This window comes from Scyliorhinus torazame, chromosome 18 (assembly GCF_047496885.1).
Source record: "Scyliorhinus torazame isolate Kashiwa2021f chromosome 18, sScyTor2.1, whole genome shotgun sequence".
Lineage (NCBI taxonomy): Eukaryota > Metazoa > Chordata > Chondrichthyes > Carcharhiniformes > Scyliorhinidae > Scyliorhinus > Scyliorhinus torazame.
In genome coordinates this window covers 119193817-119220594 of record NC_092724.1, presented here as the reverse complement: position 1 = coordinate 119220594, position 26778 = coordinate 119193817, and the positions used below count along the sequence as shown (strand labels likewise).

The 26778-nt window shown below is 45.3% G+C and overlaps 1 protein-coding gene across 3 annotated transcripts in view; it reads right to left on the bottom strand.

Annotated features, from left to right (window-relative positions):
- Positions 1–26778, bottom strand: part of ddx41 (DEAD-box helicase 41) — an 87239-nt gene that overhangs the window by 50843 nt on the left and 9618 nt on the right. Inside the window, exons 4-7 of one of the 3 annotated variants that reach the window (XM_072483234.1) lie at positions 26267–26341; positions 23858–23918; positions 11772–11908; positions 942–1014 (exon numbers count right to left, since the gene is read on the bottom strand). In XM_072483234.1, coding sequence (XP_072339335.1) covers positions 942–1014; positions 11772–11908; positions 23858–23918; positions 26267–26341 — 346 coding nt within the window. The remainder of the gene's footprint in view (positions 1–941; positions 1015–11771; positions 11909–23857; positions 23919–26266; positions 26342–26778) is intronic. The other 2 variants (XM_072483237.1, XM_072483235.1) reach the window with 2 other exon arrangements.

The following is a 26778-nucleotide window of genomic DNA, read 5'->3' as shown; positions in this document are numbered from 1 at the left end:
AATAATACAAAATACAGTAGGGGCTACAATGTTCCATCTACTGGAATCCCTTAGATTTGAATAGGTGTCTGGTGTGTGACAAATACAGGATTTTAGATATATTGGATTATAAACGTTTGGAAATTTAAGGGTTAACAACTTGGGTTAGAGTGTGTTTGACTGCTGCAGTCATGTTTTAAAATAATCTTGTTTTGCAAGACCAGAAAGCTTTTAGGAACCAGAGGTGAAGTAAAAAGCCTGGGCTAATGCACTGTTGTTTGACTAGGAAGAATCCCTGGGGAGTTAATTTGTTTCAGCTTGGGGAGACAATGTCATTACTTGGTGGAGCTAAGACATTCAGACATTTTGAGAAAGCTTTTGAGTTGAGTTCTGATCTGGCTCACCTTTAGACCACAAGTAAAATATATTGCTGTCAGTGTAGGATACTTTAAAAAGATTAGTAGATTTAAAGCAGTGCAGACTTGTCTAAGGGCAAGGGGGAAGCTGAAACAAACCAGTTGAAACAGTGTTTTGGAGACATCCAGCCAACGTCTGCAGGGGTTCTAACATGAGCCAAATCTGTACTGGAAAGCAGGTATTGTTCTGTGCCACTGGATGTAAGATGGATTGAAAGCTGTGTGTTTTCTTTTCTATCTTGTTGTTTATTTGTGAATAGAGATAGTAATTAAGGATATTGTATTTATTGTATTGAGTAGTATTGTTTAAGAGGTCATTGTAAGCTATTTTTGGGTGTGATGTTAAAAAGTTTAATACTGTATTAATAATAAAGTTTTGTTTTAAAATACCAAATCCCTATTTCTTCGTGCAATCATTCCTGGAGTTAAATACGCTTTCCGCACAGTCTTACAAAATAAACTAAAATATTGGGGTTTCGGCCAGTATCCTAGCCACTGTTGGGGTCTGGTCCGGGATCGTAATAGGTGTAAAATTCCAGTACTCACACAGTTGGAATTCCTTGGATCTGAATGGGCGTTGGATGCAATATCCCCTTCTTCTTCAAGCCTTTCAAAATTGCTGCAAAGAAAGGAGCGAAAATTTTCCCATGAATACACAGTTGGCATGCAGGAGATGTCACAGTTAGGATCACACATTCCCTGATTCATAGCTGGGAGCTACACGAGTGTCACTGCATCATTGCAAATGACATTTGGTGCAGAGAAGGAAGAAATTATACATTTTGGTGAGAAGAACAGTGAGAGGCAATGTAAACTAAAGGGTGCGATTCCAAAGAAGCTGCAGGAGCAAAAGGACCTGGGGATATTTGTGCACAAATCATTGGGGGGTGTCAGGGCACATTGAGGTTAAAAAGGTGTACAGGGGGCAGCACGGTGGTGTAGTGGTTAGCACTGCTGCCTCATGGCGCTGAGGTCCCAGGTTCAATCCCGGCTCCGGGTCACTGTCCGTGTGGAGTTTGCACATTCTCCCCGTGTTTGCGTGGGTTTCGCCCCCACAACCCAAAAGATGTGCAGGGTAGGTGGATTGGCCACGCTAAATTGCCCCTTAATTGGAAAAAGTGAATTGGGTACGCTGAATTTATTTTTTAAAAGGTATACAGGATTTTGTGCTTTATAAAGAAAGCCATGGAGTAAGGGCGTTACTGTGGGGCAGCACAGTGGTTAGCAATGGCGTTTCACAGCACCAGGGTCCCAGGTTCGATTCCCGGTTTGGGTAACTGTCCGTGAGGAGTCTGCACGTTCTCCCCGTGTCTGTGTGGGTTTCCTCCGGGTGCTCCGGTTTACTTCCACGAGTCCCGAATTACGGCTGTTAGGTAAATTGGACATTCTGAATTCTCCTCTGTGTACACGAACTGGCCTGGAGTGTGGCGACTAGGTGCTTTTCGCAATAACTTCATTGCAGTGTTAATGTAAGCCTACTTGTGACATGAATAAAGATTATTATGTTGAACCTTTACAAAACACTGCTGCAGACTCAAATGGAATAGTGTGTCCAATTCTGGGCACTTTAGGAAGGATGTAAAGGTTTTAGAAAGTGTGCAGAAAAGATTGGTACCAGTGATGAGGGACTTTAGTTACGTGGATAGATTGGAAAAGCATGAGCCTTTCTCCTTAGATTACGGTGAGATTTAATAGAGATGTTCAAAACTGTGAGGGATCTTGACAGAGTAGATTGAGAGAAAAACTGTTCCCATTGGTGGAAGTGTCAAGAACAAGAGGACCTTGATTTAAAATGATTGGCAAAAGCAAGGCAACATGAGGAAAAATCTTTTGTACGCAATTAGTGGTTAGGATCTGAGAGTGTGGTGGCGGCAGATTCGATTGTGGCTTTCAAAACAATTGGATAAGCACCTGAAAGGAAAAGATTGTGCATGGCCACAGGTCAGGGGAGTGGTACGAGCTAAATTGCTCTTGCCGATGGCCAGCATCGGCTTGATTAGCTGACTGACCAGCTTCTGTGCTATGACCATTCAATAAAAAGTTCAATTCAAAAACATTTGCGAATAATAGTGTGTGCATCTGGCCAACAGATCTCCAGTACCTCAGTACACGTTTCAAAACACATTGAACATTTTGTTTTCAAACTTTAGTTATTGGTTTTTACAAAAAGGTCCATCGCTAAATACAGACGAAGGAAAGATCAGAAGAAAAAGGGATGAAAAAAGAAAAGGGGCTGAAAAAAAAGAGGAATAGACAGAATTATTTAGCCCATAGAGGAAATAGGTTGTCAAAATAATAAAAGGTTTAACTTAATTTAATTTTTTAAATAATTTAATTTAATAATCTTTATTGTCACAAGTAGGCTTACATTTACACTGCAATGAAGTTACTGTGGAAAGCCGCTCGTCGCCACATTACAGCGCCTGTTCGTGTACACAGAGGGAGAATTCAGAATGTCCAATTCACCTGACAGCACGTCTTTCAGGACTTGTGGGAGGAAACTGGAGCACCCGGAGGAAACCCACGCAAACACAGGAGAACGTGCCGACTCCACACAGACAGTGACGCAAGTCGGGAATCGAACCTGGCACCATGGAGCTGTGAAGCAACAGTGCCACCCACTGTGCCGCCCGTGTAAAAAAAGTTGAAAACAGAGGACCAGAAAGCAGCTTTTTGAGTAACGTTATGAATGCGTGAAACAGAGACCTTCAAATGGGATTAACATTTCAACAAAGATCAATTGTACTGTCAGGAGATAGAGAAGGAAAGGAAGCAAGATGTTTACTGACAAAATTGCAAATCTGTAGGGATCTAAAAAAATTAGATTTGTGAACACCATTCTCCCTTACTGGATAATCAAAGGAAGCAAATGTACCCTCAGACAAAAGGTCTTAAAAAGATTTCAAACCAAATCTGGACTGAACGTGAAAAGCTCAATTAATTGGATAGGGACCATCGACCACTCCGTCAGAAGCCGTGGCCGAATGAACCACCAAGAGCAGTTATCGTTTGTTTCCATAGCTTTCAGGAGAAGGGCCAAGGAACATCAAGACTGGAAGTGGCACGGTAATCCCGTTAGGATCTACCAGGACATTGCGGCCAAACTGGTGAAGAGGACGGCGGCCTTCATCAAGGCTAAGACTGCATTATACAAGGAGGGAGTTTTGTTTGGAGTGGTGTACCCTGCGAGACTACGTGTTACATATGAGTCGAAGGACTATTATTTTGATGCACCGGAGGGGCAAATGCTTTTGTTGCAGTGCATGGACTTGCCTCTAGGTAACTATGCTGTGTGAGGGCTTTGATTGCTGTAGATGGAGGAAGGAATTGGAGTATTGTGTGCAGATTTCAAGTTATTTGTGGGTATTTAATTGCTCTTGGGGATAATAGGGGGGTTCTTTTTTGGTTTCACATGGTGTGTTTATAGGGAGGGGGCTAACTGTTCTGAGGGTTGCTGTTTAATGTTATTCTTCGGCAATATATAGTTCTTGTTGGGAATTTAGGTGTGATGGGTACTGTTTTATGTTGCACAATTTATTTCCGGGGTAGGCTATAATAGTTTATTTTTCTTAACCCTGGGAGGTAGGGGCATTGCCACACGAGCAAAAGATTTGGCTAGCTAACGGGAGCGAGATGGGGGAGGGGCTGCAGCTCGTTAAACCAATTTGGGGTGGTTGGATGAGCTTAGCATCTTAGCTTGGTTGGCGGTTGAGGTTTGGGGGGAGGGGGTTTGTTCATTCTTTTGGTTTCAATATGTATATTTGGCTGGCGTGTTGCTTGGGGGAGGGAGGGAGGGGTTTGTTTGCTGACAGTGACTATGGGTTGTTCTTTGTTTCATTTTATGGATTTGTTTGGCGGCCACCTTGGGTGGGCCTTGGGCCTGTACTCTTTCAGTAGTTACTTGATTATCCCTTTCGGTGGAAATCACTGACTCCGGGATGAATCAGGATGGGAAGTCCCCGATTCGGTTGGTCACCCGGAACGTCAGCACGTTGGAGGACCCAGTAAAAAGGTTGAGAGTTTTTTGCTCACCTAAAGAATCTGAAAGCTGGTGTTTTTGCAGGGGATTCATTTGCAGGTACGGGATCAGATCAGATTGTGGAACGGGTGGGTGAGCCAATTGTTTAACCCAAGCTTCGATGGAAAGGCTCGGGGCGGACAATTTTAGTTAACAAATGGGTTCTTTGCTCGACCACCAGAACCATGGTGGATCCCAGCAGAAGGTTTATGATGTATCAGAACAGCCAGAGCTACACACGGGGAGGAGGGCTGACGCCCTAGCTTTCGCTTCCCTAAGCTCACGCTGGAGAATCCTGCTTGGCTGGCAATCGGCAGTACCATCCACAGCTGCAGACTGGCTGGCAGACCTGACGGAATTTCTCCATTTGGAGACAATCAAATACACCATCCGAGGGTCGGAAGAAGGCTTCCACAAAGCGTGGGAGCAATTCGTCGGCCTGTTCCAAGACCTTTTCGAAGCCAACAGCGAGGATGGAAAAAGCGAGAGACGGGAGAAAGCAGACAGGGACACACAACTCTGGGGGGGGGGGGGGGGGTAACTAAGAGGAACTACAGGGAGAAGCATTGGGGGGAGTGGCGGGGAGAATAGGAGCGAGGGGACAGAACACCCTGAACGAAAGAGGGGAATGCCAGGGAGGGGCCAGGGAGAGGGGAAGTGGAGGGAGGAGAACATAAGAACTGCACATGGTATAAATATTGAATGTAAAGTTTGATTATGTATAATTGAAAATGCCAATTAAAATATTTTTAAAAATAGATTTATTATGGTCAGTGGATCTTTGGCGATTACGATGGTGGTATTGATAAACGTCTATCGCGTAGGTTGGATGCATTGCTGCAAACAGATAAGGGGTTTTGTGGGCACATAGCTATCGCCATTGATTGTTACATGAGGGTCAACAAAAATCAGTCTGTCTCACCATCCCGTGTGGGAAGCCCTTAAAGCAGTTATCAGAGGGAAAAGAATCTCCTGCAAGGCGCAGATGGATAGGGCGGCTCGGATGAAACGGCAGAGGCATGTGGATGTTATCCTTGAGGTAGACTATCAGTATTCGCATGACCCTACCGTGGAGTTGCTGCCAAGCAGGAAGAAGCTGCAGATGCAGTTTGATCTGCTGTCCAGGGGCAAGGAGGTAAGTTAGCTGCGGCGTTCGAGGGGGGTATTTTATGACTATGGGGAGCAGGCCAGTCATATTTTGCCCCACCAGCTGAGGTAGCAGACAGCTTTCCGGGAGATTGTACAGATTAGGGATTCGAGCAGCAGTTTGGTCTCCGCACTGGACAAAGTGAATGCGGCTTTTGAGGCATTCTTTAAGATTCGTTAGAGGTCGCAGCACCCAGAGGAGACTTTGCACAGGTTGGATGGGTTGACCTTTCCGGTGGTTGATGGAGAGAGTTGGAGGCCCCGTTAAGCCCGGAGGAGATACTAAAAGGTATTGGATTGATGCAAACCAGCAAAGCACCCGGGCCTGATGGGTTTCCCATCGAGATTTATAAGAAGTTTGTGGATGTAGTGTATTGTAGCCCTTTTTTTCTTTTAATTAATAAATATTCTTTATTAATTGTTCACACAACAAGCAGCACAGTGGTTAACACTGCTGCCTCACGGCACCAAGGTCCCAGGTTCAATCCCGGCTCTGGGTCACTGTTCGTGTGGAGCTTGCACATTCTCCCGTGTCTGCGTGGGTTTCACCCCCACAACCCAAAGATGTGCAGGCTAGGTGGATTGGCCACGCTAAATTGCCCCTTAATTGGAAAAAATGAATTGGGTACTCTAAGTTTTTTTAAAATTAATTGTTCACACAGCGACTGGACTATTCCTCCCTGGTTCACGTATTTTTCCTCACAGTATATAGGCCACAAAGAACCCGTGTTCCGAGTTACCCTTCTGAGTTTTGGGATACTCTCGCATTTAACAGCAGTGGTGTTTTTAATGCTATATGTGAGGAGACAAATGGAATATTTTTATGAATCAAAATTGCAGCATTGATTTAGAGTGAAATTTGGAATGGAAGGCCTGTTCCACCCACCCTTCCTGAGTCTAAAATGATCTAAAGCAGGCATTGTCAAACTCGGGGGCACGACCCGCGTTTGGGTCGTGGGGGGTGTCGGGTGGGTCACGGTGCCGTCCATCGCAGCGCTCCCAATCGCGCAAATCTGCACGCAACAGCCACAGCAACCGGCCGTCAATCACGCCGGCTGCAAGCAGCCTTCAAAATGGCCGCGAACATGTAAAACAAATGCGGCCGCACTGCGCATGCGTGCCCGATCATCGGCACGCATGCGCAAAACTATGCGTAGAGCGGCCGCTTTTTTTTTTTTGGTAGCAGCTGTTTGTTTTACAAGTTCGGGGGGGGTTTCTTCACTTATTTTATTCATTTAAATTTTTATTTTTTTCATTTATTTTAATCATTTCATTTTTTACAAGTTCGGGGGGATTAATTTAATAAAATTTTACAGGAAAAAAAATCCAGAACTTTGGACAGCTGGAGACTCCACACTTTCCAACACCGGAAGGCTTCACCTTCATCCAACAGGTTCCATTGGAGGAGCGTTTACGAGGGCCAAAGGGACCCTAAACCATTTCCTCCATTTTTGTCAGCAGCAAACAAGGTAAGTGAAAATGGTGGGCCGCGCAGGTCGGCCGGTGTGGGTCGCGAAGGTCGGCCGGCGTGGGTCGCGAAGGTCGGCCGGCGTGGGTCGCGAAGATCGGCCGGCGTGGGTCGCGAAGGTCGGCCGGCGTGGGTCCCAAAGGTTGGCCGGTTGGTAAAAATGGGTCCCCGGAAAAAAAGTTTGAAGAACACTGATCTAAAGTATGCAACTGGGTCTCTTGAAGAAAAACAAACTTTATAAAGCATTTTTTTTCTGTGCTTTTCAAAGGGGACAATTGGTGAGCTGACAAAATGTCTCCAGCTGGTCACCTGATGCCTTGCAGCAGTTTCAAAGTAACAATGGCCACTTGGGACGGTGTGTCTACGACAGCCAACTTCAAACAAATGCAAGCCTTCGCAAGTCTTAATCTCCCATAATGGTGCTAATGGCTGAAGCATTAGCAATCCTAACATAATGGTTTGAACAAGAGAGCTTTAGTTTACCAACCCAAAACCAATGTCTCCCAGAACAAAGTAAGAAATCTTACAACACCAGGTTAAAGTCCAACAGGTTTGTTTCAAATCACTAGCTTTCGGAGCACTGCTCCTTCCTCAGGTGAATCAGGAAGGAGCAGTGCTCCGAAAGCTAGAGATTCGAAACAAACCTGTTGGACTTTAACCTGGTGTTGTAAGACTTCTTACTGTGCTCACCCCAGTCCAACACCGGCATCTCCACATCATGGCTCCCAGAACAAAGGAATCCTAACTCCAATTAAACAGCTCAAGATTCTAGCCTTGGGAATATACATTCTGTGTCCAACATTGAGGAGGTATGTCACGACTTCCCCAAGCTGCATCGTGATACCATCCGGCGGAACTGACCTAAGGCAGTTCCTATTTGACCTCCAACATGAACAATGCTCCAAGCTGTGTTTTCTACAATCAAACTGGAGGCAGCAGAAAGAATTCTGGCCCTCATACATACTTTGGTTCTGTCTTCACAAATGAGGACACAAATCAGATCCCAGAAATGTTGGAGAATGAAGAGGGAAGAACTGAGGGAGATCAACATTGTAGAGAAATGGTGCTGAGAAAACTGATGGGATTGAAGACGGATAAATCCCCAGGGCTTGAGAATCTGCATCCCAGAGTGCTTAAGGAAGTGGCTCTGGAAATAGTGGATGCATTGGTGGTCATCTTCCGGGATTCTATAGACTCTGGAACTGTCCCTGCAGACTGGAGGGTAACTCACGTCACTCCGATATTCAAAAAGGGAGGTAGACAGAAAGCAGGGAATTATAGACCAGTAAGCCTAACATCGGTAGTGGGGAAAATGCTTGAATCCATTATCAAGGACTTTATAGCAGAACATTTAGAAAGCAGTGGCAGGATCAGTCAGAGTCAGCATGGATTTATGAAGGGAAAATCATGCTTGACAAATCTGTTGGAATACTTTGAAGAGGTAACCAGTACAGTCGACAAGGGGGAGCCAGTCGATGTGGTATATTTGGACTTTCAGAAGGTGTTTGACAAAGTCCTGCATAAGAAATTATTGTGCAAAATTAAAGCGCATGGGATTGGGGCAAATGTATTGAGGTGGATAGAAAACTGGTTGGCAGAGAGGAAACAAAGAGTAGGAATTAATGGGTCCTTTTCAAATTGGCAGGCAGTAACCAGTGGGGTACCACAGGGGTCGGATGAGGGAACAAAATGTAACATCTCAAAGTTTGCAGATGATACCAAGTTTAGGTGGGAGGGTGAATTGCGATGAGGATGCAGGGATCCTACAGCAAGATCTGGACAGGTTGGGCGAGTGGGCAAACCAATGGCAGATGCAGTATAATTTGGATAAGTGTGAGGTTATTCATTTTGGAAGCAAAAATAGGAAGGCAGATTACTACCTGAATGGTTGTAAATTGGGAGAGGGAATTGTGCAGCGGGACCTGGGTGTCCTTGTGCACCATTCGCTGAAGGTAAGCATGCAGGTGCAGCAAGCGGTAAAGAAGGCTAATGGTATGTTGGCCTTAATTGCAAGAGGTTTTGAGTATAGAAGCAGGGATGTGCTTACACAGGGCCTTGGTGAGGCCACACGAGGAGTATTGTGTGCAGTTTTGGTCTCCTTCTCTGAGGAAGGATGTTCTTGCTCTCGAGGGAGTGCAGCGAAGGTTTACCAGACTGATTCCAGGGATGGCGGGACTGTCATATGAGGAGAGATTGACTAGGTTGGGATTGTTCTCGCTGGAGTTCAGAAGAATGAGGGGGGATCTCATAGAGACTTATAAAATTCTAACAGGGTAGATGCAGGGAAGATGTTACCAATGATAGGTGTGTCCAGAACCAGGGGTCACAGCCTGAGGATTCAGGGTAAACCATTTCGGACAGAGATAAGGAGACACTTCTTCACACAAAGAGTGGTGAGCCTGTGGAATTCATTACCACAGGAAGTAGTTGATGCTAAAACTTTGAATATATTCAAGAGGCAGCTGGATATAGCACTTGGGGAGAATGGGATCAAAGGCTATGGGGGAAAAGCAGGATTAGGCTATTGAGTTGGATGATCAGCCATGGTCGTGATGAATGGCGGAGCAGGCTCGAAGGGCCAAAAGGCCTCCTCCTGCTCCTATCTTCTATGTATCTATGTATCAAACCTGCCAACTACAAAGGACCATGGGAATTATGGCCAACCCAGGCTCAGACAGATACACAGCCTATGTGTATCTAAAACACAGGTAATCAGACCTGACCAAAACCCCCGCTTGTTTACATTTTAATGGCCGATTTTCCCAGGACAATAGAACTCCAATCAAGCAACCGGTACAGCCACAGACTGATTGGCGCCACTCCCCTTACTCAGAAAGCACAACTGCCAAGGTCAATGACCGCTAAGGACCCGCCCAGCTATCAAGGCACCCACCCCTTTATTGGCCAAAATCGAAGAGAGTGATCAGAGCCCTATCGAATTATTGGGTCCAAGGTTAAGGGCCGCCCCAAAGAGCACAAAATCCCAGGGGATAAAAGAGAAAGCAGCCATGTGTTCTGTCTCTCTTGGATCCGGCCCCCAATTGCAGCAGGAACAGCCAGCTAAGTTCAAGACCAACGATCGCTACCTGACGGATAAGCCCAGCAGAGGCAGAGCCACTTTCTTCGGACCAGCCAAGTGAAATCCAGATAAAGGCCTTTATCCATTTGCACAGTGCCGGTCGCCCTGAAGTTAAGTGTAGCTTATTGTAGCTGATAGGTGTAGTTTGACTCGTAGTAGATATTGTGTTTGCATGTCGAGATAACTCTTGTGTATGTAAATAAACCATCTTTTGAACTAACTAACTGGTTGTGTGGTCATTTGATCGATATAAGGGAAAGGCTTGTGGTTCACAGAGATAAATAAATAGAGCAACAATTGTGGTCACCCAACACCTTTCTGTTTATAGACAAGTAGACAGTGGGGACATTCAGTCAGTGTAAATTGATCCCTCTCCTGTCCATGACACAGTCTTAAACCTCTTCAGGTGAGAAAACATCTTACTGCATTTCACAGGGTAATTCAGCCCTTTTACGTTCTAACTAACAAAATTTATACAAACTTTGGACACGAGATACAAGATTCTTAGGTGTCATTACACAAAAAAACAAAAATTGTTAATTGATCAAATTGAGGCAACTAAGCCAGATTAAGTGACAAACTGACACTATCAACTTAAAGAGCAGTCATAAAAAGAAATAAAAAGGAAAGAGAAAAGAAATAAAAACACAGAAAAGTCCCCAAAGCTGGTCTTTCCCTCACGCCACTTATAAAGCTAAGTGTGAACATAGCCACCTTCAGGATATCCCAAAAGAACTTGGTTCAAAACTCCATCCAGAGCAAAATGAAGCACAAATATCATCCCCATATAACGTGCAGACTCCGCACAGTGACCCAAGCCGGGAATCGAACCTGGACCCTTGAGCTGTGAAGCAACTGTGCTAACCACTGTGCTACCATCCCTCCCTAATACCGTGATGCACTTTTTAATCCAAGTGTGAGCTTCCACCGACATTCCAGCATGATGAACCTTTCAGTCTCTAGCTACTTTCTTTCTCTCTCTCTCCATACATTACCCATCTCAAAGCCCATCACCAGGGCAACACGTAGGCCTTGTACCCCTGTAGAGAGGCTGAATAAAATATTCCTGAGAGCCCAATTCCCTTTCACCATCGAACGAAATGGACAGTTGAAAACAAATATGCTCATAACCCAACATTCTCAACACTTTTATGGGACTTTAGAGACTCATGGTCGACACAATATCAGCACACAGGCTGCTGCCATTATCACCAAGCATAAACACTTTGCAGCTTTTCTCAGTAAAACAATCTGGGCCTCTGTTAATCACGAACAATCAAACAGGCAAATTTCAGAACAGATGACATGACAATCTTAATTTTGCCCTATATTAAACACAGTCCCAAAGCATAACAATGTTATAAATTTTATAACTGTAATATTCTGTATATTTGTATATGTCTTTTGTACATGAGCTGCAGTACAACTGTGACTACACTACAAGTACTTAATTTTCTGCAGAATTATAAAACATCCTGAGATCATCAAAGTCCTTGTTCCCCACCTCAGGCTCAGCCCCAATCCGATGCCCCAACTCAGGTTCGACACCTACTTGCCCGCAGCAAGTGCTCGGAGACTTTGCCCATCCCCACCCCAGTGCTCCACCCACCCTCCTGCCAGCATCCAAGCCCTGTGCCCCATCCCACATGTTTCAATCCCTCTTGCCTGCTGGAAACTTCATTTCCTTGAAATGTTTGACGGGACACGGCAAGCCCTCTCCCTCCACAAGGATGTGGTATTTCCTCCGCACACGCTCATTGCGAGCTTCGGGCATGCTGCGTATATATCGCGGTGGATTCCAGCTGCAAGGAAACACCCACATTAGTGGTTACACAGTTTCAGTTGGGCAATTTTATCATCCAAACTCTCACTCCCTCACAAAAATGCAACGATGTGTGTCTGCTTTGCGTCTGTCTTCACTGCAGTGGATACAAAAACATTCCAGAAATAATTGTGAATCGGGGTGAAAGGGTGGGAGGAACTCAAAACAATTACAATCATCAGGGACAGAGTACTAATAAAATTATTGGAACTAAAAGCGGACAAGACCCTGATGGATTTTGTCCTTAAAAGAAGTGGCTGCTTTCTTTAAAAAGGGTATCAGAAAGCAGGAAACTACAAAGTCCTTCTCTATTTTTCAATCTGATGTGACCTTTCCAGAATCCAGGGAATTTTGGAAAGTTAAACCAAATGCATCTACCATTTCCGTAGCCACTTCATTGGGAAATTCTCAAAGCAATCAAATAGTCAACATGGTTTTGTGAAAGGGAAATCATAGAATCCCTACAGTGCAAAAGGAAGCCATTCAGTCCACCGGGTCTGCACCAATCCACTCCGCCCTATACCCGTAATACCATAACCTAACCTGCACATCCCTGGACACTAAGGGGCAATTTATCATGGCCAAGTCACCTAATCTGCACATCTTTAGACTGTGGAAGGAAACCGGAGCACCCGGAGGAAATCCACACAAACACAGGGAGAATGTGGCAGTGACCTAAGGCCGGAATTGAACCCGGATCCCTGCCGCTGTGAGGCAGCAGTGCTATCCACTGTGCCACCCATGTTTAACTAATTTATTGACGAGATAACAAGCAATGTGGATGAAAGGGAATCTGTGGATGTAATGTACTTAGAGGCATTTGATAAGGTGCCACAACAAAGGTTACTCCGTAAAATAAGAGCTCATGGTCCATGGGTAACATATTAGCATGGAGAGAGGATTGGTTAATCAACAGGAAACTGAGAGTCGCCTTAAATTAGACACTTTTGGGTTGACAAGATGTTATGAGTGGAGTGCCACATGGATCAACATTGGGAACTCCTATTTAGAAATGATGTCAATAACTTGGATGAAGGGACCCAATGTATGGCTGCTAAATTTGCTGACAACATAAAGAAAGATAGGAAAGCAAATCATGAAGAGGACATAAGGAGTCTGCAAAGGGCCATAGATAGGTTAAGTGAATGGGCAAAAATCTAGCAGATGGAGTTTAATGTGTAAAAAGATGAACTTGTCCATTTCGGCATGAAGAATAGAAAAGCTAAACAGACAGAGTTACAGAACTCTGAGGAACAGAGGGATCTAGGTGTCTTGACACATGAATCATTAGTATGCAGGCAGAGCAAGTGGTTTCAAAGGCAAATTGTTATGTATCTGGGAATATATCCCTGCCAGTTATGCGTCACGCGATGTATAGTGATGTCAGCAGAGTGTTTGCATGGGCTTTGAGCAGATCAGTATCTTGATTGTATGAGCAACATCCTTAATAAACCTCTCATTGTTTTTAACAGGAATCCAGAGTATGGGCACCTCCATACTTTTTCTCTTTGTGGCAACAAAGAAATATAACAGGAGAGAAAACTGGCAATGAGGATTGAGGCAGAAAAATCGCTGAAGATGATTTTGTCGACTAACTGTGGGATGGCATTGGGACCAACAGAAGATTCTTGGGACCGGACTTACACGGATGGACATCAGGCGAAACGCTGCCACCAATGTGAAGGTATGACAAAATTTTTGTCAGGAATTGTGAGTAAGAAGACCGTCGGTTGGGTGATTGCGTTGAAGTGAGTGGAGTCAGGGCTGGGCTGCAGGCAAAGTTGCACGGGCTGCGGGAAATGAGGAATTCAAAGTCTTCCGCCTCTGCACGAACCACTACTCCTCCGAAAAGTTGAAATACTAAGGCAAAAAGGAAAATATTTCCAAGTTGCTTGTTCAAGGGATTTTGTACGCCATACTTTCCAACACAGATGGGAGGAAATGTAGATCCTAGGAGATGGGATCCAAAAACGGTGGGGAAAACGGGCACCATGGACACATTTGATGAGAATTATGAAACATAGAATTCATATCAGGAAAGATTCCAATTGTTTTTAATAATAAATCAGACACCAGAGATCCTAAAGGTCGCAACATTTCTCAGCTCAGTTGGCCATAAAACATTCATGTGTTACAGAATCTAGTTCACCCAGCTAAACCAGGAGATAGGTCCTACAGTGAATTAAGATATTAGAGGCGCATTTTTCTCCTTAATAGCTATTGTTTTCAGAAAGGTTTCAGTTCTACTTCCGTAGTCAGGAAGATTAAACATTGTAGTTTTCCAGAGTCTTTAAGAAGATTAGCTAGATATTGTGAATTTAGTACACCACTTGATGATACTCTTCAAGGCAGGTTGGTTTGTGGACTCCACAGTGAAGCAATTCAGAGAAAGCTGCTTACTGCAAGTGATTTCACCGAAAAAACTGCTGTGGGAATTGCCATCTCTATGAAGATCCACAAAATCGATGCCTCAAGGAACAAGGCTGCAACGGTGCAATCATGTCACTGTTGTACACAGGTTGGACACTCAGTGGGGGAATGCTGGAATAAAACAAATGTATGCAACAACTGTGGTAAGAAGGGCCACATTGCCACGCCATGTTGGGTTCAGTAAATGTCTTCTACACCAAGAAGGTGCAAGAAAGAAGGGCAGGCCAGCCAAACAATCTAGTTGTGTCTACAAAGTAGTGAATGAAGCTAAAAATCACTCAAAAGAAAACAAAACCGAGCTACTGCAAAAGCTAAAGCTAAGTGATTTTGTCAATGCAGGACGGTCAACAATGTTTTTGGACATATCCAAAACTTGAAGGTCATGAAATTAAAATATAAATTGATATGGGCCAGCAGTATCGTTGATGCCTGCGACAATTTATCATTAAAAGCTTAAGCGTCTGTCTTTAAAACTGTCAAATGTGATCCCAAGGACGTACACTGAAGAGGTTGTACCATTAAAAGGATACATTACGGTGAAAGTAGAAACAAATTCACAGACGGTGAAGTTGCCTCTTCATATTGTACGTGGTGTATTTGACAGGGTATGGTTGGCTAAGATTAGGCTTAAATGGGAAATGGTTGATCAATTAGTGGATTCAAAGAAGTACGAGAAGGTGTTCGAAGATTTGCTCGGTTCTGTGACTGGCAACCGTACCCTCCAGAAACATGTCCCTGAACCTCTCCACCGCCTCCCTCTCCCATGCCCTAAATAGTGAATCTAGCCAGACGGCACAACCCTATGGTGCCTGCAAATCAGAGCCAGCAGTGACATGGAACCCAGTTTAAAGTGCTGCCTAAACGGATTCCAAATTCTCAAAGTGGCTATCACCACCAGGCTTGAAGAGAGTCTAGCAGGGTAAAACAGGAGTGGGGCAGTAACCAGGGCCCTCAGACCCAATGCTATGCACAAAACCTCCTCCATCCGTCCCAGATCCTTGAACTACCCTGCACCTTATCAATATTTGCCGTTCAGTAATAACATAACAGATTAGGTAGTGCCAACTCCCCCAACTGCCCATCCCTTTACGGAAAAGCCCTACGAACCTGAGGAGTCTTACCAGCCCAAACAAAAGCAGATATCAATTTGTTAACCCCGCAAAAGAAAGCCTAGGGAAGAAAAACTGGGAGACTCTGGAAAAAAAACTCAAAGCTCATGAGAATATTCATCTTCACCATCTGTACCTTTCCCGCCAAGGTCAAAGGGAGGGCATCCCACCGTTTCAAATCAGCCTACACTCCATCCACTAAATTAGAAAAGTTAAGTTCATGGAGTGAGACCCAGCCATGGGCCCCGGATACCAGATGCCGGAAGCTAGTCCTGGCCGGACAAAACAGTAGCCTACCCAGATCAGCTGTTTTCCCCGGGGTGTTCGCCGGAAAATATCCGATCTTGCCAAGATTCAGCTTGTACCCCGAAAGGAGCCAAACATCCTGAGCAACTCCATCATCCCCCAACATTGGAGCGTGGGTCCCTGATATGTAGTAACAAATCGTCCACATAAGGAGGCATTATGCTCCCCCCCCTCATGCTCTAACCCCTCCATCTGTTAGATGACACCAACGCAAAGGCTAGCAGCTCGATTGCTACGGCAAACAAAAACGGAGACAGCAGACACACCTGTTCAGTTGGAAATAACCCGAGCTCAGGGCATTAGTACGTACACTCGCGGTGGGAGCCCTGTACAAAAGCATACTCCATGAAATAAATTTTGACCTGAAGCCAAACCGTCCCAGGATCTAAAAGAGGTGCCCCAACTCAACCCTATTGAATGCTTTCTCCGCGTCCATTGAAATAATTACCTCTGGCTCGGTCCCTAAGGACGGTGACAATACAACATTGAAGAATCTCCTAATATTGGCCGACAACTGCTGACCCTGAACAAATCCAGTCTGCTCCTCCGAAATCACCCCAGGTAAGCAGGGCTCTAAACGCATTGCCAATGCCTTAAACAACCTAGCGTTTAACAACAAATTAAGCCGAAATGACCCACATTCCATAGGATCCTTGTCCTTCTTCAGGATCAAGAGTCGCCGCTTGCGCCAGCATGGCCGGCAACACCCCCGAGACATGGAATCATTAAACATATCCAGCAGAAGAGGGACCAACTCACCATAAAACGTTTCGTAAAATTCAATGGGTAACCCATCCGGACTGGTGCTTTGCCTGCCTGCATTAACCAAATACAGCTCATGATCTCCTCTGGCCCTATCGGCATCTCCAACTCCTGACTTCTCTCCTGCTCCACCTCCGGAAAGTTCAACCCATCCAAAAATTGTTTCATTGATGAAGCTTCCTCCGGGGGCTCTGACTCATACAACCCACATTAGAAAGCCTCAATCCTCTCATTAGTCTTCTCTGCGGCAGAAACCAACCCACCACCCGAGTCCCTAACCTACACTTTCTCCCGGGAGGCAGCCTGCTGTCTCAGCTGGTGAGCCAACAGACGACTGGCCTTCTCCCCATACTTATAAAAAGTGTCACAGCAGGCTCACCGCCTTACCCGTTACCAACAACTCAAATCCATTTGCAATTTCTTTCTTTCCGCCAATAACTCCGGTGTCGGGGTGATCGAGTAATAGAATCCACCTCATGAATGGAGTCCACCAGCCTCTGCCTCTCCATTTTATCCTATTCATCCCTATGCGTTTTATGAGAAGATACTTATCTCCCCATCTAATAACCGCCTTCAGGGCTTCCCAGAGCAAGGAAGGCGAGACCGCCTCATTCCTGTTGAACTCAATGTACTCCCCAATGGCAGAGGCTACACGCTCACAAAAACTCTAATCTGCGAGCAACACCGTGTCCAGTCTCCACAGAAGTCGCTGAGAGCTGCCCGGCTCCAACATCAGGTCCACAAAATGAGGATCATGATCCGATATAATCACCGGCCTCCCTCCCGTCCCACAACCCAGGGGTAAGCATATCCACCTTGTGAGGCAATCCAGCAATACCCCAACCTGCACAAGCTCCGGGCACAGCCAAGATGGCCTCCACTTCCCCCATCAAGCCAGCCCAACGACAAAGGAACCGTCCCCACCCCAACCTGAAAACCAAAGAAACTGCCAACAAAAGCTCCCCGCCCCAGTTCCCTGTCACCAGACCCAAACAGAGCAGAAGCAAAAAGCTCATTACCTTAAAAAAAAAACCCAATGGCAAGAAACTGCAGGCATTTTTCCTTCTCTGCTCTCGTTAACTAACTATACCGCTAGAAGGGTGGCCCCCGCATAGGGTAGAAATCAATGTCAACTAAACAGGACATCAACAATCAATCCCCGGCCCATACCAAACAAAATAATGCAGAATAATGGAGGAAAATCAATATCCAACACCCCACCCAAAAAAAACCCAACAGTACAACGTACAAACCCCAACTTCGCCCATAAAAAACACCCAATGAGGCCTGTCACAATCCCGAGCCCCCACTTTACAAAAATCCCACAAAAAATACAAATACAGATGAACTTAACAATGAACAAACAAACTCCATAGTCCTTAAGCGCTTTATTTAATCCCAGTCCGTGCTTCTTGACAAACTCATTCACATCCTCCAGCGCCTCGCAGCAATCGTCTCGACCTTGAAAGTCACCCGAAGAGCCGGGTCACACCGCACCAAACCTCACGTTGTTCTTGTAAAGCGCGTTGGCCTTATTAAACTCCACACGCCTTCTCATCAGCTCTGCCCCAACATCTTGGCCCTCCCGTCTCCAGTCTCGAGGGTCCTTCACCCACCTCAGGACCCGTTTCTTATCCAGGTATCGAGGAAATCTGGCTATGATCACCCATGGTGGCTCCCCAGATCTGGGCTTCTGTCTCAGTGACCAATGGGCCGGGTCCAACTCAGGAGTTCGACCCCTCCCCAGAAATTTCTGAACATCTTGGACATATAGTCCATGGGGTTTGAGCCCTCTAGGACCTCCGGCGGCCCAACGATTCATACGTTTTGGTATCTGGAGCAATTCTCCAGATCGTCAACCTTGGCACCCTACGCTCCTCAGCCAACCATGCCATCTCTGCCTCCAAGAAGACAATCCGATCATTATGGTCTGAGAGTGCCACCTCCATTTTCCTTATCGTCGCCCCTTGTACCTCTATCTGCTGATCCATCTTGTGCATGGCCACCCAAATTGGGGCCAAAGCTCCCTCTATTGCCTTCTCCATATCATCAGCAACCGCCTGCTACTGCTTCTTAAATTCTTCGGTCAAGAAGCTAACCAACGCCTCAGTCGACCACTGAGGGGCCAATGACACAACAGAAGCCTCCGCCATGTTCCCCCCCCCCCCCCCCCTCCCGAGGCTCGAGGAACAAGTCTGACGATGATCCCTTGCCCAACTTCTGCCTTGTGTTATATTTGCCGGACATTACTCGTATGGGGGGATCTCATTCCATCAAATAACACTAATTCCCTCCAAAGAATTGCCCATAAGCCGGGCAAAAAGGGCCAGGAACAATGTACCCTGGCGGGGCCACCATGTGTGTAATTGCTCACCACATAGTCACTCCCTGAAGTTCAGTTTGATTTGTTAACTCCACCTGATACCTCAGAGATTGTCAAATGACAACAAGGACAAATTGCAAGGAGGGAGAAAATCTCTAAAAAGCGAGTATTCAACCAAGGAGAGAGTGTTAGCTAGGAGCTACGCAACAAACAAGAAATAGGTATCCGCTATGATCCTAGCAAAGACAGGTCCAATATCATACACCAAACAGGCAGATGATCAAAGAGTTTGACGATATCATGCTGATCAGTTACTTGCTGCACAAAGCAAGTACACAGAACTTCTCAAGAGGTTCTACCTTTAGAAGATCGAGAGAGCTATACTTTGGAACAGAGACCAGAGACAATGACGAGTTCAGATTCTGCGTCTTTGGACTTTCCAATGCCTTTAGTGATAGATGCTGAAATTACTATCTACGGAAAGGAATGAGGTTGCAAGTAGCCACGTTCAAGAACACAGAATTCTATCAAAAAGCAATAGACGTCCACCACAGAGACTCTCTTACTGAATTGTATACATGTATAGAAATAATGTATCAGGGGATCTATTGTATAAATATTAATTGTTGTCATTGCACTAATTAAGTAAAGGGGGGGTGTTATGTACCTGGGAATAGATTCCTGCTGGTTATGCATCACATGATGTGTAGTGACATCAGCAGAGTGTTTGCGAGAGTATGACCCTCTCATCGTGTTTTACATAGATTACATAGAACATACAGTGCAGAAGGAGGCCATTCGGCCCATCGAGTCTGCACCGACCCACTTAAGCCTTCACTTCCTCCCTATCCCTGTAACCCAATAACCCCTCCTCACCTTTTTGGTCACTAAGGGCAATTTATCATGGCCAATCCACCTAATCTGCACGTCTTTGGACTGTGGGAGGAAACCGGAGCATCCGGAGGAAACCCACGCAGACACGGGGAGAACATGCAACCTCCGCACAGTGACCCAGCAGGGAATCGAACCTGGGACCCTGGCACTGTGAAGCCACAGTGCTATCCACTTGTGCTACCGTGCTGCCCTTTTAACAAGAATCCAGAATGTGAGCACCTCCACAACTTTTCTCTTTACGGCAACAAAGAAATATAACACAAATTAAATGTTGACATTTATTGCAAGGGGAATGGAATATATAAATAGGGATGTTTAACCAGATGTGGTTGGAGATCACATCTGCAGTGCTATGTACAGTTTTGGTCTCCTTATTTAAAAACTGATATAAATGCCTCAGAAGCAGTTCTGAGAAGATTCACTCGACTGATACCTGGGATGGGGGTTGTTATCTTAGGTGGAAAGTATCGACAGACTGGGCCTGTATTCATTGGAGTTTAGAAGAATGACAGGCGATCTTCGTGAAACATAGAAGACCTGGAGGAGACTTGATAGGTTGGGTGGTGAAAGGATGTCTCCCTATGTGGAAGGGACGACAACTTGGGGATATAGTGCGCCCCAAAATTGGGAGATTAAATTATTTTTTCTCTCGGAGTGTCTGGAATCTTTGGAACTCTCTCTACCCTGGAGACAGGTGGAGGCAGGTTATTGAATATTTTTAAGGCTGAGTTAGATAGGTTCTTGACTAACAAGGGGGTCAAAGGTTAACATGGATAGGCGGAATGTGGAGTTGAGCAACAATCCGATCAGCCACGATTTTATTAAATGGCAGAGTAGGCTCGAGGAGCTGAATGGCCTACTCCTGTTCCTAATTCGTATGTTCATGAGCAACTATTCAATTTATCAGTTTGCCAGGGACAGTTTGAAACATTCACAAACTATTTAAAGCTCTGAGGACAATAATGTGTTGAAAAGCCATACAACAACGAACGTTCATGGCATAAAAGGTTCTGTGTTAGCAATTTAAAACGTCTGCATCAATTTCTCCCCATAGCTTGATATATTCCTCTCCTTTAAATGTGATTCCAACTTTCATTTTAGAGTTGCAGTAACATCTTAATATTTTATAATGCCTTTAGCAAAGAAACACAAACATCTCAAGACATTTCATTAACAGATGCTGAATCAAGAGATAGTAAGAAGTTTTACAACACCAGGTTAAAGGCCAACAGGTTTGTTTGGAATCACCAGCTTTCGGAGCACAGCTCCTTCATCAGGTGAGTGAAGAGGTGGGTTCCACAAACACATATATAGACAAAGTCAATGATGCAAGATGATACTTTGAATGCGGGTCTTTGCAGGTAATTAAGACTTTACAGGTCCAGACAGTGCGACTGGAGAGATGGCTAATAACAAGCTAAAGAGATGTGAATTGTCTCAAGCCAGGACGGTTGGTAGGATTTTGCAAGCCCAGGCCAGATGGTGGGGGGTGAATGTAGTGCGACATGAATCCAAGGTCCCAGTTGTGATCGTACTCATGCGTGCGGAACTTGGCTATCAGTTTCTGCTTGGCGATTCTGCGTTGCCGCGCGTCCTGAAGGCCGCCTTGGAGACCCACAGCGAAGAATCACTGAAACGACTACACAATGACATCAATAAATTCCATCCCACCATCAGACTCACCATGTATTACTCTCCAGAACCGGTTGCATTCTTGGACATATGGATCTCCATCAAGGACAGTTACCTCAGCATTTCACTTTACCGCAAGCCCACGCAACGGTATGATGCTCCACTTCTCCAGCTTCCACCCTAAACACATTAAAGAAGCCATCCCCTATGGACAAGCCCTCCGTATACACGGGATTTGCTCAGACAAGGAGGAATGTAACAAACATCTACAGACACTGAAAGATACCCTCGTAAGAACAGGACATGGCGTTCGACCCATCGATCGACAGTTCCAACGCGCCACAGCAAGAAAACGCACCAACCTCCTCAGAAGACAAACATGGGACACAATCGAAAGAGTACCCTTCGTCGTCCAGTACTTCCCCGAAGCGGAGAAAGTACAACATTTTCTTCGCAGCCTTCAACACGCCATCGATGAAGTCGAACATCTTGCTAAGGTCATCCTCACAACCTCACTACTTGCCTTCAAACAACTGCGCAACCTCAAACAGACCATTGTTTGCAGCAAACTACCCAGCCTTCAGGAGAACAGCGACCACAACACCACACAAGCATGCCATGGCAACCTCTGCAAGATGTGCCAGATCATCGACATGGTTACCACCATTACACGTGAGAAAAGCAACCGCCAGGTACGTGGTACATACTCGTGTGACTCAGCCAACGCTGTCTACCTCATGTGCTGCAGGAAAGGATGGCCCGAGGCGTGGTACATGGTGAGATCATGCAGACGCTCCGACAACGGATGAACGGACATTGCGCGACAATCACCAGGCAGGAATGTTCCCTTCCAGTCAGAGAACACTTCAGTAGTCAAGAGCATTTAGCCTCCGATCTTCGGGTAAGCGTTGTCCAAGGCGGCCTTCAGGATGCGCGACAACGCAGAATCATCAAGCAGAAACTGATGGCCAAGTTCCGCACGCATGGGTACGGCCTCAACCTGGACCTTGGATTCATGTCTCACTACATTCACCCCCCAACTATCTAGCCTGGGCTTGCGAAATCCTTCCAACCATCCTGGCTTGAGACAATTCACACCACTTTAACCTGTGATTAGCCCTCTCTCCAGTCGCAAAGTCTGGACCTGTAAAGACTTAATTACCTGTAAAGACTCGCATTCAAAATATCATCTTGCATCAGTGACTTTGTCTATATATGTGTTTGTGGAACCCACCTCTTCTCTCACCTGATGGAGGAGATGGGCTCCGAAAGCTAGTGATTCCAAACAAACCTGTTGGACTTTAATTTGGTGTCGTAAGACTTCTTACTGTGCCCACCCCAGTCCATCTCCGAATCAAGGAAGGAATTTTGGTGTTGCTACTCTTTATTAACTACTAAAACTATTTTCATGTGTACAGCAAAGGGGGCAAGCTTGGAGCTGTCTCCATGCTTAGGTCTACATGAGTCTCTGCTCAACAGTACACTGGCCGGTGCAACTTACTCCGTGCGGACAGTGTCATCTAGTTGCATTTTCAGTATTCCAACAACACGGGGCACACATTCGTGTTAACACAGGGCGAGTGGATGGACTGCAGCAACTGTGTCAAGTCCTGTCCTTGGTTTGACAGCAAAGTGTTGCAACTGGGACAACTGAATACTGCCCATATAGGGGTGGAGTGGGGTTGCCCGCATGGATGAGGTGTAGGACATACACACTCAGGCAGGCAGGGACCAAACCAATTGAGTGGGGATGAACCCAAAGGGGCAGCAAGGGCATACCCATCGAGATGGTGGTTAGTGGGCAGCGCTGCAGTGATTTAGCGGGCTGGGGTGGGCATAGGGGACCTGCTGAACAGGATGGGGGCTGAGAGACCAACTGGGGTAGGGACAAAGCAGCAGAGGTAGTTTGCAGCAAGTGCCCTCTGTAACATATTAGCTGCACTTTCTGAACATCCGTGTACACACTGACTGCACCCCCATTAAATTTGTCAAACTGACTTCTCCTTTAACTAATTTTTGGTCTTCCTCATCTAGTGTTGACTATTATGATTTGTCTCCGAGGACAGCATGGTGGCACAGTGGTTAGCACTGCTGCCTACGGCGCTGAGGACCCGGGTTTGAATCCCGGCCCCGGGTCACTGTCTGTGTGGAGTTTGTCTATGTCTGCGTGGGTTTCACCCCCACAACTCAACGATGTGCAGGTGGATTGGCCATGCTAAATTGCCCCTTAATTGGAAAATAATAATTAGGTACTCAAAATTTATTTATTTTTTAAATGATTTGTCTCCGCTCTGTTTAGTGGCACAGTTTCTTCATGGTTTATAATCACATCAATCTTACTTGCACCAATTTCAATATATTCTATTTATAATTAATTTGCACAGTAGTTTGCACTGCAACTTCAAAATTTTCGCAAGTTTCTCAAGTCTTTGACAACACAAGAAATACGGAATAATTAAATCGGGAAGCGAACCTGGTTTTGATTGGGTCATCATAGGTTATGCCTTTCGCCATTTCCTTCACAGACATCAGAGCTACAAAAGAAATAAAAGCAATGTTTGACCACAGCTTGCCAATGTCTTGCTGTCAGCAGTATGAGCCCATGATTTGCTCGGGTAGGATTATAACAAGGATTGTTTTTCTTTTAATCAATGATGGCCAAGCGAGCTCTCCAGAAATCAAAGTCTAGGAATGGCTATGAATGTTCAGTACACTCACAGTAACTGGACTGAGCAGAGCTGGGAAAATCTGCCTGCAATGTAGGATGGCAAAAGAACCAACAGGCAGATTCCCTCCTTGCAGGGAAGGCAATGGACGATTTATAAGAAACGTTCAGAGTTTTAATAGACTAGCCGGGGAGAAATAAACTCGCAGGTAGAAGGCATAGTAAGCAGGGGACACAGATTTTTTTTTAAAAATAAATTATAGAGTACCCAATTCTTTCTTTTTCCAATAAAGGAAATCAGCAAAAGAAGCAAAGGTAAGGTGAGTAGAAATGTATTTACACTTAGTAATGATCTGGAATACACTGCCTTAAAAGGGCGATAGAAGTGGATTCCAAAATAATTTGCGAAAGAGAACCGTTTATAAATTTGGAAACAAAAATTTGCAGGGCTATAGGGAGAGAGCAGGGGAGGGAGAATAACTGGATAGTTCTTTAAAATATTGGCATCGGCATGATGGGCTGAATAGCATCCTTATGTGTTACATGATTATATGACTCCACACACAGCAATATCTCGGAGGCCTTGACCAAGCAACTTGGCAGTGAACACAGCCAGTATCAGCATCACTGTCACTGGAAGAACATGGAGAGATAAAACAAAATAAAGGATGCAATTCTAAAGGAGTAGACAGATCTCGGTGTATACCTGCATAGATCATTGAAGGTGGAGAGAGCAGTTAATAAAGCATACAATATTTTGGGTTTCATCAATAGGGGCATGGAGTACAAGAGCAAGGAGGTTATGCTGAACTTATCAAGGCACGCGTTAGATCTCAGCTGGAATAATATGTTCAGCTCTGGGCGTCACACTTTAGAAAGGATGCAAACATATTGGAGAGAGTGCAGAAGAGATTCACTAAAATGGTTCCAGGGATAGGAAACTTCAGCCAAGGTGGCACAGTGGTTAGCACTGCTGTCTCACAGCACCAGGGACCTGGGTTCAATTCCAGCCTTGAGTGACTGTCTGTGGAGTTTGCACATTCTCCTTGTATCTGCGTGGTTTCCTCCCGCAATCCAAAGATGGGCAGATTAGGTGGATTGGTCATGCTAAATGTAATAATAATAATAATTTTTATTGTTGTCACATTAGGTTTACATTAAGACTTCAATTAAGTTACTGTGAAAAGCCCCTAGTTGCCACATTCCGGCGTCTGTTAGGGTACACGGAGGGAGAATTCAGAATGTCCAATTCGTTTAACAGCACGTGTTTCTGGACTTGTGGGAGGAAACCGGAGTACACGGAGGAAACCCAGGCATACATGAGGAGAACGTGCAGACTCCGCACAGACAGTGACCCAAGCCGGGAATCGAACCAGGGACCTTGGCGCTGTGAAGCAACAGTGCTAACCACTGTACTACCATGCCGTTTCTACTTAGTGTCCAAAGATGTGCAAGTTAGGTGGATTGGTCATGTATAATGCGCGGGGTTATGGGGATAGGGCAGGGGAATGGGCATAGGTAGAGTGCTCTTTCGGAGAGTCAGTACAGACTCGATGGGCTGAACGTCCTCCTTCTACACTGTAGGGATTATGAATTCTGTTCTAAAATAGATGAAAGAAGTTGGGACTGTTCTTCTTGGAGAGAAGATTCAAATGAGGTGTTCAAAATCAGGGGGATGGGGCTGGACAGAGTAGATACAGAGAACTGTTTCTGCTGGTGAAAGGATTGAGAACGAGGCGGCACAGATTTAAAGCAAAAATAGAAAATGCTGGATAAACTCAGCAGATCTGGCTGCATCTGTGGAGTGGATCAGAGTTAACCGTTTCAGATCTAAAAGATCCTTCCACAGATATCTGCGTGAATCAAGCCAGAGAATATGGACACCTCCCTGGGGTCTCCATTCTTCTGACTGATGATCTGTCAATCACATGCAGTCTGTCCTCACTGGATTTCCTGGGCACCATGGTGTCGGTGAAGTGAGCTTCAAGGGAATCCAAAGATCTTTAGTTTTCTATTCTGTTGAAACATAGTGGAATGGAGGGCAGAATTTAAACAAAGAGGTATGGAGGGTGAGGTGGGAGGAGAGAGGGAGAGCTGAGAATGGGTATTTCGAATGGAAGGAAAGTGGTGTAGATTATAAACAGCAGCACACAGACCAACTATGCTGTGCATTCAATGTAATATTCTCTGACTATTAGTTACAACAGTTAAACTGACCTCTGCCTTCAGCAACACTTTCCAGAATTTTCTCCTCTTCTTTCAGACGTTTTTCTTTCGCAGATTCTTTACGTGCTGCAAAACACAAATCAAAATGTGACCACCCAGCGACAAATCCAGATTAAAAGTCAAGGGACATGAACATAAACACTGAATTGAACAGTCAGCCTGATATGATCCAAATCAAAACGCCCCACTCCACCCTGCATTACACGGACAATTGCAAACTGCCCTGCATCTCATAGCAAGTGTCGCACTGCTCAGTATCCCATGGCAAGTATTGGTCCGGATGCCACATATCCCGACCTGTTTCAATTTTCCCATATCACTCAGTGTCAGGCTGACCCCTATCCCATATTGAGCGTTGTACCGACCCAGATTTCATGATGAGACTTGGTCTGAGGGCCCTATATCACTCAATGAATGTCAGACTGCTCCATGACCCACACAATGACAGACTGCTCCATATCCCACACAATTTCAAAATGTTCCATATCCCACACAATATCAGA